The sequence below is a fragment of the Amblyomma maculatum genome, chromosome 6, assembly GCF_055883805.1.
Source record: "Amblyomma maculatum isolate TAMU_Amacu chromosome 6, ASM5588380v1, whole genome shotgun sequence".
Taxonomy (NCBI): Eukaryota; Metazoa; Arthropoda; class Arachnida; order Ixodida; family Ixodidae; genus Amblyomma; species Amblyomma maculatum.
This window is the reverse complement of record NC_139349.1, coordinates 6,144,676-6,157,921: the sequence shown is the minus strand read 5'-3', so window position 1 is coordinate 6,157,921 and position 13,246 is coordinate 6,144,676. Positions and strand designations below refer to the sequence as shown.

The 13,246-nt window shown below is 42.4% G+C and overlaps 1 protein-coding gene across 4 annotated transcripts in view; it reads left to right on the top strand.

Annotated features, from left to right (window-relative positions):
- Positions 1–13,246, top strand: part of LOC146184976 (uncharacterized) — a 591,446-nt gene that overhangs the window by 132,559 nt on the left and 445,641 nt on the right. For all 4 annotated transcript variants that reach the window (XM_084605926.1, XM_084605923.1, XM_084605924.1 and 1 more), the window contains 6 exons: positions 1,178–1,315; positions 3,019–3,297; positions 4,947–5,057; positions 5,131–5,241; positions 6,052–6,124; positions 9,461–9,551. In XM_084605926.1, coding sequence (XP_084462052.1) covers positions 1,178–1,315; positions 3,019–3,297; positions 4,947–5,057; positions 5,131–5,241; positions 6,052–6,124; positions 9,461–9,551 — 803 coding nt within the window. The remainder of the gene's footprint in view (positions 1–1,177; positions 1,316–3,018; positions 3,298–4,946; positions 5,058–5,130; positions 5,242–6,051; positions 6,125–9,460; positions 9,552–13,246) is intronic.

Here is a 13,246-nt window from a genome sequence, read left to right as displayed (position 1 = left end):
AAGGAAATAAGTTTAAAATGTCACACTTTCTTTCCTTTGGTCATCCAGCATGGAATTAAGCAGTTAATAAAAATATAATTTACATGCATGACCATGTTGCAGTGTACATAAAGTGAGTGCTATTTGGCATAGTATAATCTGGTTGACTCCTAAAACGACATTGCCAAGAAACTCAAAATTATTGATGTTATGGTTTTTGCCACTTGGGCAGCCATTTCCCATGTCATATAGCACTTGAAGGCCACTTGATAAAACAGTTGGCTGGTTTAACATACAGGGAACATACGGGGGGATTTATAGTCTGTTGTATACATTTTCCATACTAATGTAGTAACCACAGACATCTACACTATTGCAGCTTAGCATTTCATCTCTCAGTATGGCGGCACATCCATGCACCAAGCAAGATGAGTGCGTGCTTCTTCTTCCATGGCTATGAAAGCTTTGTTTCAACTGCAATAAATGCTCTTCTCATGCCTACATTTCACTTGTGTGGTTCATGGATCGGAGAACATGCTTAGCGTGGGCCTACGAAATAACAACTAAGAGCAAATATATTGTTCTGACTGAGATGTGCAAATAGAGTAGCTGACCAGCTCTTGCTATTTATGAGGGCAACATATGCTCTCTTCAGCCATTGCTTAAAAGGGGCATTCAAGGAGAATATGTTGAAAGCTCACACAAAAGAGATTAGTTTCTGATTTAGCTTTCCATGTTTGTTTGAGAGGCAAATTTTTGAGAAATAATCCTGTGCATATGAGAAGGCCTTGCATTTTCTTTTAGGCATCTCATGAGAGCCCTGACTTGAGGCTTTGAACATTTATCGTTCTTTTATACCTTAACAGTGAGGACCTATGGGTGCGTGTGATAGTGATTTGATATCTCCCTTTTCATTTCTTTCCTCTTTCTTTATTGCCCTTCCCGTGTTTAGGGTAGCCATCTAGGTGTTCTCTAGCTAATCTGCCTGCTTTTCCATTCTTTTGTCTCTCTCTTTCTACCTCATTAGCGACAAATTTTTTATCCCTCAGTGGTGTTTGAGACGAGTGCATGTCTTGGGAAGCTTTTTCTAGTCTTTTTTGCAACGCCCTAGCAGTTGCTCGAAGCTTTGTGCATTTCTTTGTGATTAAAGCCAGTACAAGCCCACATTTCTCAGTGCTTTTTGTGTCGCTGTTTGCAGCTGGAATTAGAACACGCACTGCTCACAGGGGAACTGAATGATGCACAAGCCTGTCAGAAATCAGATTTTGCAATCCTAGAGGAGATTCAACAGGAGGAGAGGCGGCTGAGCTCACAGGCTGACCTAGACCGAGAGCAGGTGAGCAAGGGGTCCAACCTGTCGCCAATGTCTGTGCTTCATGGTCTTTTGACATGAATGGTGTGTTTGGGTGCAAGGACTGCCCTGTTTGTGACAGGGTGAAAGACGTGTGTGGTGTTTGCCTCCTGAAGTAGAAGGTGAAGGTCAAGACTAAGACTTGAAAAAATTTAGCCCTTGGAAATAACTAAAGGGGAACACCAGCTGTCTTAAAACAAAAGGAAGCAAAGTGCAAATTTGTTGTGTGTTTGAAATGCAAAGACAGATTTCTTGTTTGTGTTTTTAGAGTGTAGTGAAGGGAAGTAAGAAAAACTTCTTGCTTCTGGTCGGCATCTTGTAATATATATACTATCAGTAGTTTATATATCTGGCATGTTGCATTCTCTTTCTTTTTTTCTTCCGGTGCTTATATTACATTTACTTGTGGATATGCTATCTCTGGTTTCATCCTTGGTTTCAATGTCCAATGGCCTCTTTGAATTTTGTTCTTTCTAGTGTAACCTTAACCTGTCAGTGTAACCAAATAACTGACGTATGAGATGTTTTACCTAAGACTTTCCGCAATTTTAAAGAATAGGATTTCTGAGTTAGAAGAGTGCTTTCTTTGGCAAAGCACTGCCAGCAGTCATGTCCATCATAATATAGTTACGATGTTAACCAGCATGCTGGTTACTGATATTGCGTAGTTAACTCTTTACCTATTTCTGTTAGACTCTCTGTTTATTGAGAGGTTTGTAGTACATATCTGTTCGTGGATATTGTAAAATACCTTTGTTGTGGCCAACTGCAGTGCAAGGAATTTTTGGGCTGCAGTAGGACGAAAAAGACACTAAGCAGTTGCAGACTGTGATAGCCATGTCTATGCTGATCCCGTGGTGTCTTTTTGCAGCGTTCAGGTGGTAGCGACCAGCAACAAACACGTTCCATTCAGTTCAGTGGCAGTCGTAAATATTTTATTTAGTTTAAGCTTCAGTGGAAAGGCACCTTGAACTGCCCGTGACCATTAATAAGTTGTGGCAAAGCTGTTTTCCTTGTCGCATTTAGGTGGAAAGTGTATTACTTGTTAATCACATCTCGTGCAAGGCTATTTGTGCATCATCTGCAGTAATGACAAATGGAAGTTTCCCAAAGCAATGAAATTGCAATTTCTGACCACGTCAGAATGTAAAAGTGATGTTTCAGAACCTTTGATCACACGAGGCTAGGTGAAATGCAGAATGATAGAGAATAACAATAGCCGCTTTACAAGGAGTAATGGAAAGAAGGACTTAAAGCATCATCTAACAAGCGTGCAGCAAGTCACACAAAGCAACAGGGCATTTGAACCAACAGGTTAAATTATCATTGGTGTGCATTAGTGTAGGTGAAATATGTAATTCGATTGCATTACCAAGGGTTATAATGATAATTATGCAACCATGTGTTCCTTTACTTACTTTAGGGAAGACTGGAAGACTATGGTGGTTATGCGGCTGCTGTAGATATCTTCCTGTATTTTTACATATGGCTCTTACGCCTTCTGCACCCAATTAAACTTAAAATATTAGTTCACGTAAGTCATCCGTTGCTTGCCTTAGGAGAGCAGGGATCTCTATGCATTTTCAACAACTTTTATTTGGTTCTTCACTTGTTGCATCTCATGGTTACTCTTGAGGATAAATGTTGCTTTTATTTTGCCTTCTGGTGGCCTTGGCTGCGTGGTGCAGGAGCAGCTGCAGCTGGAAGTATCGCGCGGCCGTATCCAGCAGTGGGAGCAGCTGACGCAGGAGCTACGCGAGGTGCTGGAGGAAGGGCCGCCCTCCTTGGCCCGCCGGCCCGAGCTGGAGGAGCGCTATCGGCGTGAGCTCGAGGGGCTCGACGGGGAAAGGAGGGCCTTCGAGGACCTCGAGTTCCGCCAGCTGGAGCGACAGGCGCGCCGCGAGGAGGAGCGCGAAGCCCTCATGGCACGCGCTGACCGCGTCCGGCAGAACCTGCGCGACCGCCAGGTATGAGTGGCGCCCTGTCCGCTTATAGCGGCTCTGCCGCGAAAGGAGGCTGCTAATTTATTTTGGCTGCTGGATTGCAGCAAGCCTAGTACCATTCAGTTAGCCTGATATTCGGCATTTTTGTTCATTTGAATGCTCTTTCTTCTATTGAACGCTCGTGATATAGAAGCCCTTCAATGCTTTTAATTAATTTAACCGCTGGAGTCATCATAGAATGGAATTGGCAGTATATTGTGAGAATAAAATGCTCGTGGGCCACGATTTTTCTCTACTCTTTAATAGCTAGAAAATGGGTGGGGGCATTCATATTTCTATTCTGACAATTTCTTGGGCACACTTAATTGGTAGGTTAATTTCTCATACTTAATTGGGTCAAAAATATAATGGAGCAGCGTTTACTCGGGCTGCAGTCACTAGAAAGCAAGGAAAGAGGAAACTAAATGGCTTTTAAGATAACAGCGAATTAAAAGCGTCATATTGTTCATATTGACTGCATGCATTATTTGATGCCTCCGTCTTTATTGAGAATTCAATAATCTCTTGCCATGGCCTCCTAAAGAATGTGATTAACTCATTATTCCAATCAGGGAGTGATAATAATTACCGCTGAAGTTGTTCTTTAGAAGCACCGATCCCTTTGTTTCAGGTGAATTTAGCCTCCTTAGCATTAAAAAAAAGGTGATTTTTTTATTCTAACAACCAAATGCACCAAATAATGTTTATGAAAACAGTGAGCATTATATAGCATATATCCTGTTATTTTCTTGTAGGGAGACTTTCTAGTGTCATCTGCATTTTTGAAATGTAAATGATTATGTGATATCTATGGTGGTGATTGTGCAGATCCAGATATTTTAATATTAGTTTTCATTCATTAGGATTAATTTTATATATGTGCTAAAAGTGAATCATTAGTGGGTTACATTAGAAAACTGACAAATTGGTTATATCTTGTGGCCTGTATATAATATTTAGTGAGAAAACTGTTTTGAATCAGAATGATAGATAGCATATGGAGGCATGCACTTTAATGCAATTCAGGGCATCATTACTATTACTTCCCGGGGGGAAGCACTAATATAAGAAAGTTCTAACTGCGGCAAGCAGTTAGAACTTTCAATCGATGATTTTGCTGATGTATGTGATGTCCTTGGCCTCTGACAGATGCCAGTTGGCAGATAGTAATTGATGCTAAAGCATATGTATTAAAATAAAACACTTTAAAACACAGTTCAAAACACATATATCTATCACATTGCCCTCTCAAGGTGTAAAGTAGCCCCAAAATTTTATAGTGTTATAAAATAATGACTCATCGGTTTGCCGATCTTTGTCTGAGCCTGCTTGATCTCAAAGGGAAACCAGGCATGCTAGAACAGTTAAACTATGTTTGGCTTAACTGTGCATATTTGTTTTGTGAAACCAGCATTCTTTTTTGTGAACTCTAGCATTGACATGGCTGCAATTGGACTGTGGCATTGAACAATATTGGAGGAAGGAAGTAACTGTTAACCAGTGTGAGGATTCATTTTTATTTAGTGTAAATATTTTCAAGGATTTACATGCAGCTGAAAGAGATATTTGATGTGCTTGCCAGTGTTGCTACTGCTCTGTGGAAGTGAAATGTGCCTTGTCATTTTATCTTCCAGCTGAGAATTAGGGAACTCTTGGAGCAGCAGAAGACTGTGCAGATGCAAATTGAGCAGGAGAGGTCCAGTTCCGAGATTGAGAAGAAGCTTGTACAGACTCAGCTGCAACAGGTATGAAGGAAAGCTGCAGCTAGAGGTGGCCACCAGAGGGCTAAGCAGGGCTACTTCCCTTCCCTCTCATCAGGAGCAGAGAAGGCTGGAGCTCCTGGACCAGCAGCTGAGGAATGCCACCCGCACCCCGCAGCACGTCCCCCTGGACTCCAGTGATGACAGCAGTTCTTCCGACGCAGAGATGGTAATGGCTGGTAGTCCAGTATCTTATGTGGGAAATTTTGGAATGATCAAGTTCGCATACAGGCACTCATCATTGTGCTTGGATAGTGAACTGCTGTCTCATTATGGGTACATTCATCACTATAAGTTGTGCAAGAACAAAAGCTTTCTGTTTAATTAAGGGCCTGTCACTGGGCGCACTTGGAGTGCTAGCATGGGTCTAAATACGTTCATGTATGCAAAGGTGTAAAATTGCTATTCAAGGAGGGGTGACAAGTGCACCAAGCTTTTATGCCTTTTATAGGGCCTAACCCAACTACAACTGCATGCAACTTGCTACAAGCTACCTGAAATGCCTGCTGTAGAAATGTGGCAGTGTGGGATTGAGGGCAGGGTGTTTCCTTCTTCATATTCCTTGCTTCAGTTTATTGGCTACAGAATGTGTTATCTTGAGTATTTAGCTGTTTTTGACACACAATGACTTAGCATTTACTTTAACAAGAAACTCCTAAAATATTTGAAAAGTGGCAGAAAGTTTATTCATGGTGTTATGCAGCATCATGGTACAGTACTCAGGAATTTTATGCAGTTTTCAATATTTACATGGCTCTTATCGGTTGCGTGCTGGGCAGCAAACATTGTGTGCCCTGGAATGAAAGTTACCACGAGAAACAGCCTTGACCATACTGTGGTTTTCTGGCTACATAGATAACAGTACAGCAAGAATTCTTTTACCTTTCTGACGAAACATGATGAAAACTAAACAGTGCAAGACGGTGCAAAAGTGCTTAGAGAATGGTCACCCGTATATCTGGTGTATATGTCTCCACAGGGCTCTACACTGAAAATTGGAAGCCAAAGCTCATGGAACCAGAACCTCCTACTTCAAGTTCCAGATGCTAATGGTATGTTTTGTTTCTCACTCTGCTTAGTCTGCAGCTTGTACTGCTATGTGCAGTGCTTTGGCAGGCTGGTAAGGCACTAAAGACATGAGGTGTGTTTGCGTTGCAAGTTATCCAAGTTACTTTCTCCAGAATTAAAATAGGTGCCTCTTGCAGTTTGTGAAGGATGTGCCCACTCATTAACCCTTTGAGGGTTGAATTTTTTTGAAAAAAACTTTCCCAGATGGTCAAATTACTTTATTGCAGATTTGAAAAGTTCAATATCAGTAAAGTCAAGGAATAGTTGTAGAAAAATATTAGGAACGGTATCTGGAGTCAACTTTGCCCTACACTGCAAACTCAAGAACCCTAAGGAAACCCAGTAAACAAGGAGAGCAGGAATACCTCGTGAGCGTGGATGATAAACAAGTTAACAGCAGCCCCAATAAAGATGAAAATCTGTTCTCTGGTTCCTCCACGGGAGTGGCCATACAGATAAAAATCAATCAAGGTTTGCGCGCCTTCTTTGCGATCACGGAAATGGGGGGGGGGGGGGGGCGGCGGCGGCGGCGGCTAACCGAAACCATGCAAGGGCGGTGCGGCAGACCAAGTGACACGCTGCAGTTAGGAATCACTTCTGTTTATCTTCACAAAAAGGGAGCACAATAAATTTCAAGCGCTTCTTGTAAGTCCTAGGAGGTGGCAGCACCTCCCAGTGAGCATGCATCATCATTAGGGCGCGAAATTTCAAATGGAGGATTGAAACTGTACCGATACGATAAAAATCTTGCGGGACGGGAAACTGCTGCCGTACATTTACGGCAAAAACCCTCAAAGGGTTAAGCATCAGTTAGCCAGATCGCAGCAGCATGCAGTTTGCCGAAATGACCCTGTTTCATATTGAAGCTAGTAACGTATTCCCAACGAGAACAGCATGTTCGCATTCATTTTCTGCACTTACACAACATGACAGCGACAGAAATGACATCAGTGAGCTCTGCCGTGACCCCAATTGGAAGTTTCCTCTGGCAGCGAGGACTGAGCTGTGTATACAAGTGCCAGTGAAATTGGGGGAAACACAGTGAGCTGCAAAAAAAAAAAAAAACGAGCAGAGGTTGTCAGGGAACAAGCACGTGTTAGTGACATTCTAGTCAAAATAAAGAAGTAGAAGTGGGCATGGGGAGGGCATGTCATTAGGTATTTGCGAACGTTAGAAATTTTGAATACAAATTGTGCATGTTTCTTATTCGATTTGGGAAACAGATATCTGATATTCGAATTAAGTTCTCTGAATGTTTAAAATTACGAATATGGCCAAAATTTTTAATATTCGAACACTGCCGAATATTATGAAATCTTCAAGTGCAGTAAACGATCGCTAATTAGGTCCACATTAATTCAGCAGTTGGAATCTCGGTCCCAACTTATGCCCTTGTAAAGTCGGACATGCGTTAATGCGAACATAAGTGGGCTTGCACCAGTAAATTTGGACGAGGAATTGCGTCACGTCGAGGTACGACCCTCCCGGCCAGCAATAATCTAAATTGACCTACCCGACTCTGAAATGTATGGAACACTGAGGTCTGCGCACCTCACGCGTGCAGTAATAGGCACGATGACAGTCTGAAGTTTCCCATTTTTGAAATAAAGCTCAGCTGCGTAGTTTCAGTTTCGCTCTTGTTACCTTCAGGTCATCTTGTGGCTGGGATCGGGCATGCGCAATGACAAGTCATGCCATTTCGGTTATTTTGGGATGGTGGCACGCTGTTCTAACGCTTACTCACGTACACTTGCGTGAATCCACATGTGCTGCATCTAGTTTTGTGAAACTATGTCGTGCGCAGTTTCACCGCACCTTCTTTTTCTAACGCTGAAAGTCTTCTTGCTGTTGAACATCCTTGAACAGACCCATGGGAGAGCATTTGTAGCAGCCCTGCAATTATTGTGAACACCGCTGTGAAAACTGCATGTGCAGCTGTGTGTCCTCAATGTGATGAAAAATGAAGGCAGGAAGTATAAGGAGTTACAAATGTCTTAAACATAAATTGGAGACCTTACTGCTTTAACGCACCTCATAAGTGGGGCCACCTAAATGAGTGGTCTGCAACCAGCGCAATTAGTAGAACTAGAAGAGACAAATTACACTATTCTAAAGGACCACACCTAGGAATTGCCCTAGAGTACATGATGTTTCTGGCCATCTAGGCTGGGTTGTGTCAAGGGAAAGCTTGTGGCAAGCCATGTTTGTTCCAGGTTGCAGGGAGTGGAGTGAAAGGTGCACTGTGTTGTGCTTCTGGCTGGAATAGATGAATGCACTGGGAGGACTGTATGAAGCCGTGTAAAGAAGCATATTTTTCCATCAGCTTCGTGTCACGTGCCTCTGTGCGCCTGAGTTTCTCAGGCCCTGGCTACAGTGTTTATGCATTCTGCTTGGTTGTTTTGCTTGCTAGCTTATTTACAACCATTCATGTCTGCTCGGGGGGGCAGGTAAATTGTTTTGAGTCCTTGATGACACAGTCGTAATGCGGCATTTAGTTGTGCTTGTGTTTCCTCCGTTAACTGCTTATTTTTTATCAGTATGACTCTGCAGCTGCTACAAGGCAGCTCTACTTATCAAGACATGAGATAAACTGGTGCAGTAGCTGTGAAAATTTGATTCTAGCCTGAGAAAAAGTATCTAGACGTTTTTATTAGTATACAGCTGTGGTTGTGGAGAATAAAAAGAGTGTTAAGCTTTAGAACCGAAGCGTAAATTACCTTTCTGTGCGTCTAAGATTGTGAGCTGCCCATGCATCGCTAACGTGGTCAGGGGAATGATACGCTGTTCATCTGTGAATAGTTGTGTGAAGAAGTCGACAGAAACGAATCTTAGGTTTTGATAAATATTTCAGTACGATGTTAACATCAAGATGCGATATTATTCATGTTACCTATTTTTTGTCCTTATGCATCTAATTCTGAAAGTTTTTAGGGCACATTCTGTGTGGAGAAGCATCCTCAAAACGTGAACAGTCAGTGCACTTGAAGCAATCATCACTGCCTTTCTCTTTTCAGCTGAAATGACATGTCTGTTTCCTGCTGTTAACAGGTGTCACTTCAGCTCAGTAAGCTGAATAATTTCCAGTTGGAGCAGCTCCAGCTGGAACCGCATCCAGCTGGAAAATGCCACTCCTGATGGAAAAATGCTTTTCCATCAGAAATGGGTACCTTTGCCGAGCATCGATTTTCACCTGAGATTGCGGTTTTGTTTGGGGCAGCATGATGGCAGCACTAGACTTGTATTTATATCTGCAAAAAGAAATCTACTCATGTGAAATGAGGTCAGCTTGCTGAATGTGACACTTGCTTTGGGCATTGCAGTGAACAGGCTCAGCGGCAACGAGTCAAGTTTCACTGGCATCGAGTCAGAATCTTCGAGCATCATCAGCAGCAGTGATCTTCCCAACGAAAGGCAAGTACAGGCAATTAGCACTTGTTGTGAGCACTTTTGGTGTCCTCTTATGATTTGTTAACAAGAGGGAACGGTCATTTTTCTAGTCTCCACTATTAAGTCAAATGAGGAAATTGAGCAAGTACAGGCACATGTGCGTTCATGGATTTTATTTAACTGTGTACATCTAGAGCTGCACATTTTCTTGCCAGGAAGAAGTTGAAGTTTGCTGCTGCTGCAAAAAAAAAAAAGTTATGTTGACAAGCAATACCAGTATAAGAGATGAACGTATAGGGTAAATTCATTAAACTTCAGTCTAAAGAAATACTAACTACTTGTGTCCACTTTTTTTTGGTCTTAGATGCAATGGATTTTAAGGGTATTCAGCTCTACCTAGGCCTACATGCTCTACATGCCTACATATATGTGGACTCTACATGCCTACATTTTACAATATATAAAAATAGAGACACAGTCTTATGATTTTAAGCCATTCCAAATGTTAATTTCTTTTTATTCTTCAGTAAATAACTCAAGTAGCCAAAAAGAAATTGGTTTGAATGAATTAAAGAGATTTTGTTAAGTTGAAATAAGCAAGGTCCTATGTAGCAGACACGTTTGGCTTTCAATTGGGCAAGTGTTTTATAAGTTGGTAGTTTTAGAGAGAAAGGAGGTGTTGAAGGTTCGCCCTCTGTGCATTGACCTGCTGCGCGTTGATCGGGTTCTCACTCAGTGATGAAAACAACTTGGTCCTGTCTATGCCGATGTTGAGCCCGATGAGTGCAATGGGCATCCTTTGCGTCACCTGTTCATGTCACTGCTGTATAGTAGCTACTGCACCGTCCACACATGTGCATTTCTTGATTTGTAAAAATTTTTGTTAGTTATTTTTTCACTTGGCCACTCGAAGAGGGAATCTTTGCCTGGCTCCCTCAAGCCGAGCACTTTCACTTCTGAGATGCTGTCACTTGCCTGGGCGATGGAGAGATCAAGACATAAAGATATAAGAGTGGGATAAGCTGAAGCCAGAGGGCAAGGAAGGTCTGGCAGCACTCTTGTCACCAATCAATAACATCTCTCACGAGCCTGACATAGCCCCAATAGTGATGAGTGAGAGCAATTAGAGGGAAAACTGTAGGTAACCCCTTTCCCCCCCCCCCCCCCTCTTCTTTTTATCTCTGCTGGTGAAAGCATCCTCATTGTTTTTTTCTTCTTCCCTTCTTTCTTTTATTATTGCCCACCTCTATGCTCTCATCTTTCTTTCACGGCCACGTCGATTGCTGACCTTGAACGAACTTGATCCAAGTGAGCGCTAAGGGTGCGCTGGCCGTGGCTCACTCTTTATTTACACTGAACGTAGCCGAGAAATCATCTGACACTATTAGCCATCCACATGACTCAAGTTTACCTAGTAAGAGTATGCAAGAAGCTAATATTTAAATACTTAATGCGACTGAGGGATTATAAAACAGATCTCCTTTTAGATTATTGTTGCACCAAAATAAAGAAAAATCTAATTGGGGCACCCTCTCATTATGATTTTTTGTCTACAACTTTACTTTTCCTGTTTTTTGCTTCCTTGGACATAAACAGTGGTTACCATGGACTTGAAGAGTTTCATGCGGTTGCATATAGCAGCCAAAAAAAATGTTGTACCTAGGAATGCAGTGTTGTTGCTGGTGGGCACTATGTACATAGTATCTGTTTTGTTGAAACATTAACACAGTGGATTTTTTTATTTTGAAATCACTTACTTCAAGAATTTTGTTGCTTCCATTTGAATCGCCGGTTCCATGAAAACCATATGCACTTCCTACATTCCTGCATGATTTCCTGCTCAAGGCTCCGTGAATCAGGCCCTCATTCCGACATTACTCTGGGTTTTGTTATTGGCCTCTCTATAGACTGTTATATCATGGGCGCTGCCATTTTGTGTATGTGGCGCCATCTAGCGGCCGAGTTGTGAACAAACGCCATGCTGGTATGTGGGGTCCCATCCGCGGAACAGGCGACAAGTAGCGCAAATCGGCATTTTGGAGCTTTCGCATGCAATGTTTTGCTTTCTGAAAATACCTAGCTGAAAGAAAAAGAAATTTTCAGTAACATGCGAAGCTATTCGGTCAGAAATGACAAAAAATTGTGCTCCTGATCAGGTTGGCTGAAGGCTACAAGCCTGATTACAATTAGTGTATACCTTTGATGTGGCACAGAGAGGCGGCGGCGCACCACTGGCCGCGAGGGCAGCTTTTGATCTACTTTTTATTCTTAAATAATTTCTAGAGACGGCTTACCGTAACAATTTGAGGAAAAAAAGCAAGCGAATGTAGCCGTTTTATGTCACGTTTAGGAGCAATGCTAATCGCGCTACATTTGTTGGGTCAGCGATCATTCATATACTTTTTACTGCTTGAGCGGCTACTGCGGAAGTTACCACACCTCCACCGGGGTTCTATTCTTAAGTATCCATTATCCATTTCGGATCCATTTAATCTACCTTGGCTACTTTTGTTGGGCGACAATCAGGGAGGGTGTTCAAGCGTCCACTACCAGGCAATCGGATTTCAGCATTGCCTACATGACTCAACCATCTGTTTGCCGGTATGTGCGGGGAGTGGCGATGACTTGTCAATGGCGGGAGCTGCTATCCTGCAATTTCTCTGACTGGGTGTTAGTTGCGTTTGTCTGACGCTGCCGTCATGCTGACATTCAAATACAAGATAAAATGGACAATTTTGTATCTATGAAATAGTGACCTTAAATTATGTCCCTTAATGACCTCATCAAAAGTTGTTTTTGTCAACAATTATATAGTCCATTTCTCGTCGCAAGGTTTGCTTACTGCAAGTAATCGCTGCTATTCCTATGATCATATTCCCCTTTATTATCGGCAGCAAAATCTTACGAGATGCGTGTTTTCAAAAAGAAAAAAAAATATTGTAGCGCTGTTTCACTAAGTTGACAACCAATTTATTAGTATATCGTTGTCTTAAAGTGGGACAGGTTCTTTCATACTTGCATTAACCTCAGGTGACTGAATCGAAATAGTTCTTCTTTACCTGGCAGCATCTCGTAAATATTTACTGCAAGGAATATCATCCGCTTGTTGCCCAAAGGCTGCCGTTGTTGCACGAGTATTCAGTTTTCCCGGTCCCAACTCGACAAACACAGTGTTCGGAACTCGCACGAAAGGCTGCCAAAGCTAAACATTTTCGGTTGGGGCTTGAAATTCAGAAGTTGCTCGTCTTAGCTAGCCCAATTGAGTGAGTTGCAAGTGGAACAGTGTAAAGCGACACGCGCATACCACCGCTGTTAATCTTTTATCTTCTGTTAATCATCTCCTTTTGGTTGTTATTTTTCTTTGTTAATGAGAGCAACTGAGTAAAAAAAGAAGATTGTGTTAACCGTGGCAGCTCTTAGCAGCTAAACTGCGGCCGGCGGAAATGAAACGATCAGGGAAATGAAGGAAAGAAAGGGGCAAAAGAAGAAAGAACAGGGAAAGAAAGCACATCGCTTACATCAGCTAGTCGGCTTAGATACTTTACGGCTATTCAAGACACTGTGTGTGCAAAAGACTGCAACGTGTGCCCTTTCTCCGTAGAATGCCCTGCCGCCCCTGCTGCTATCCCCGCGTCCCCACATACCAGACAGGAGGAGCCGCGCAGCGCGTTCCGGTTTGAGGTTATTTTCCTCCTCGCCGCGAAAACGGTCTATATTCA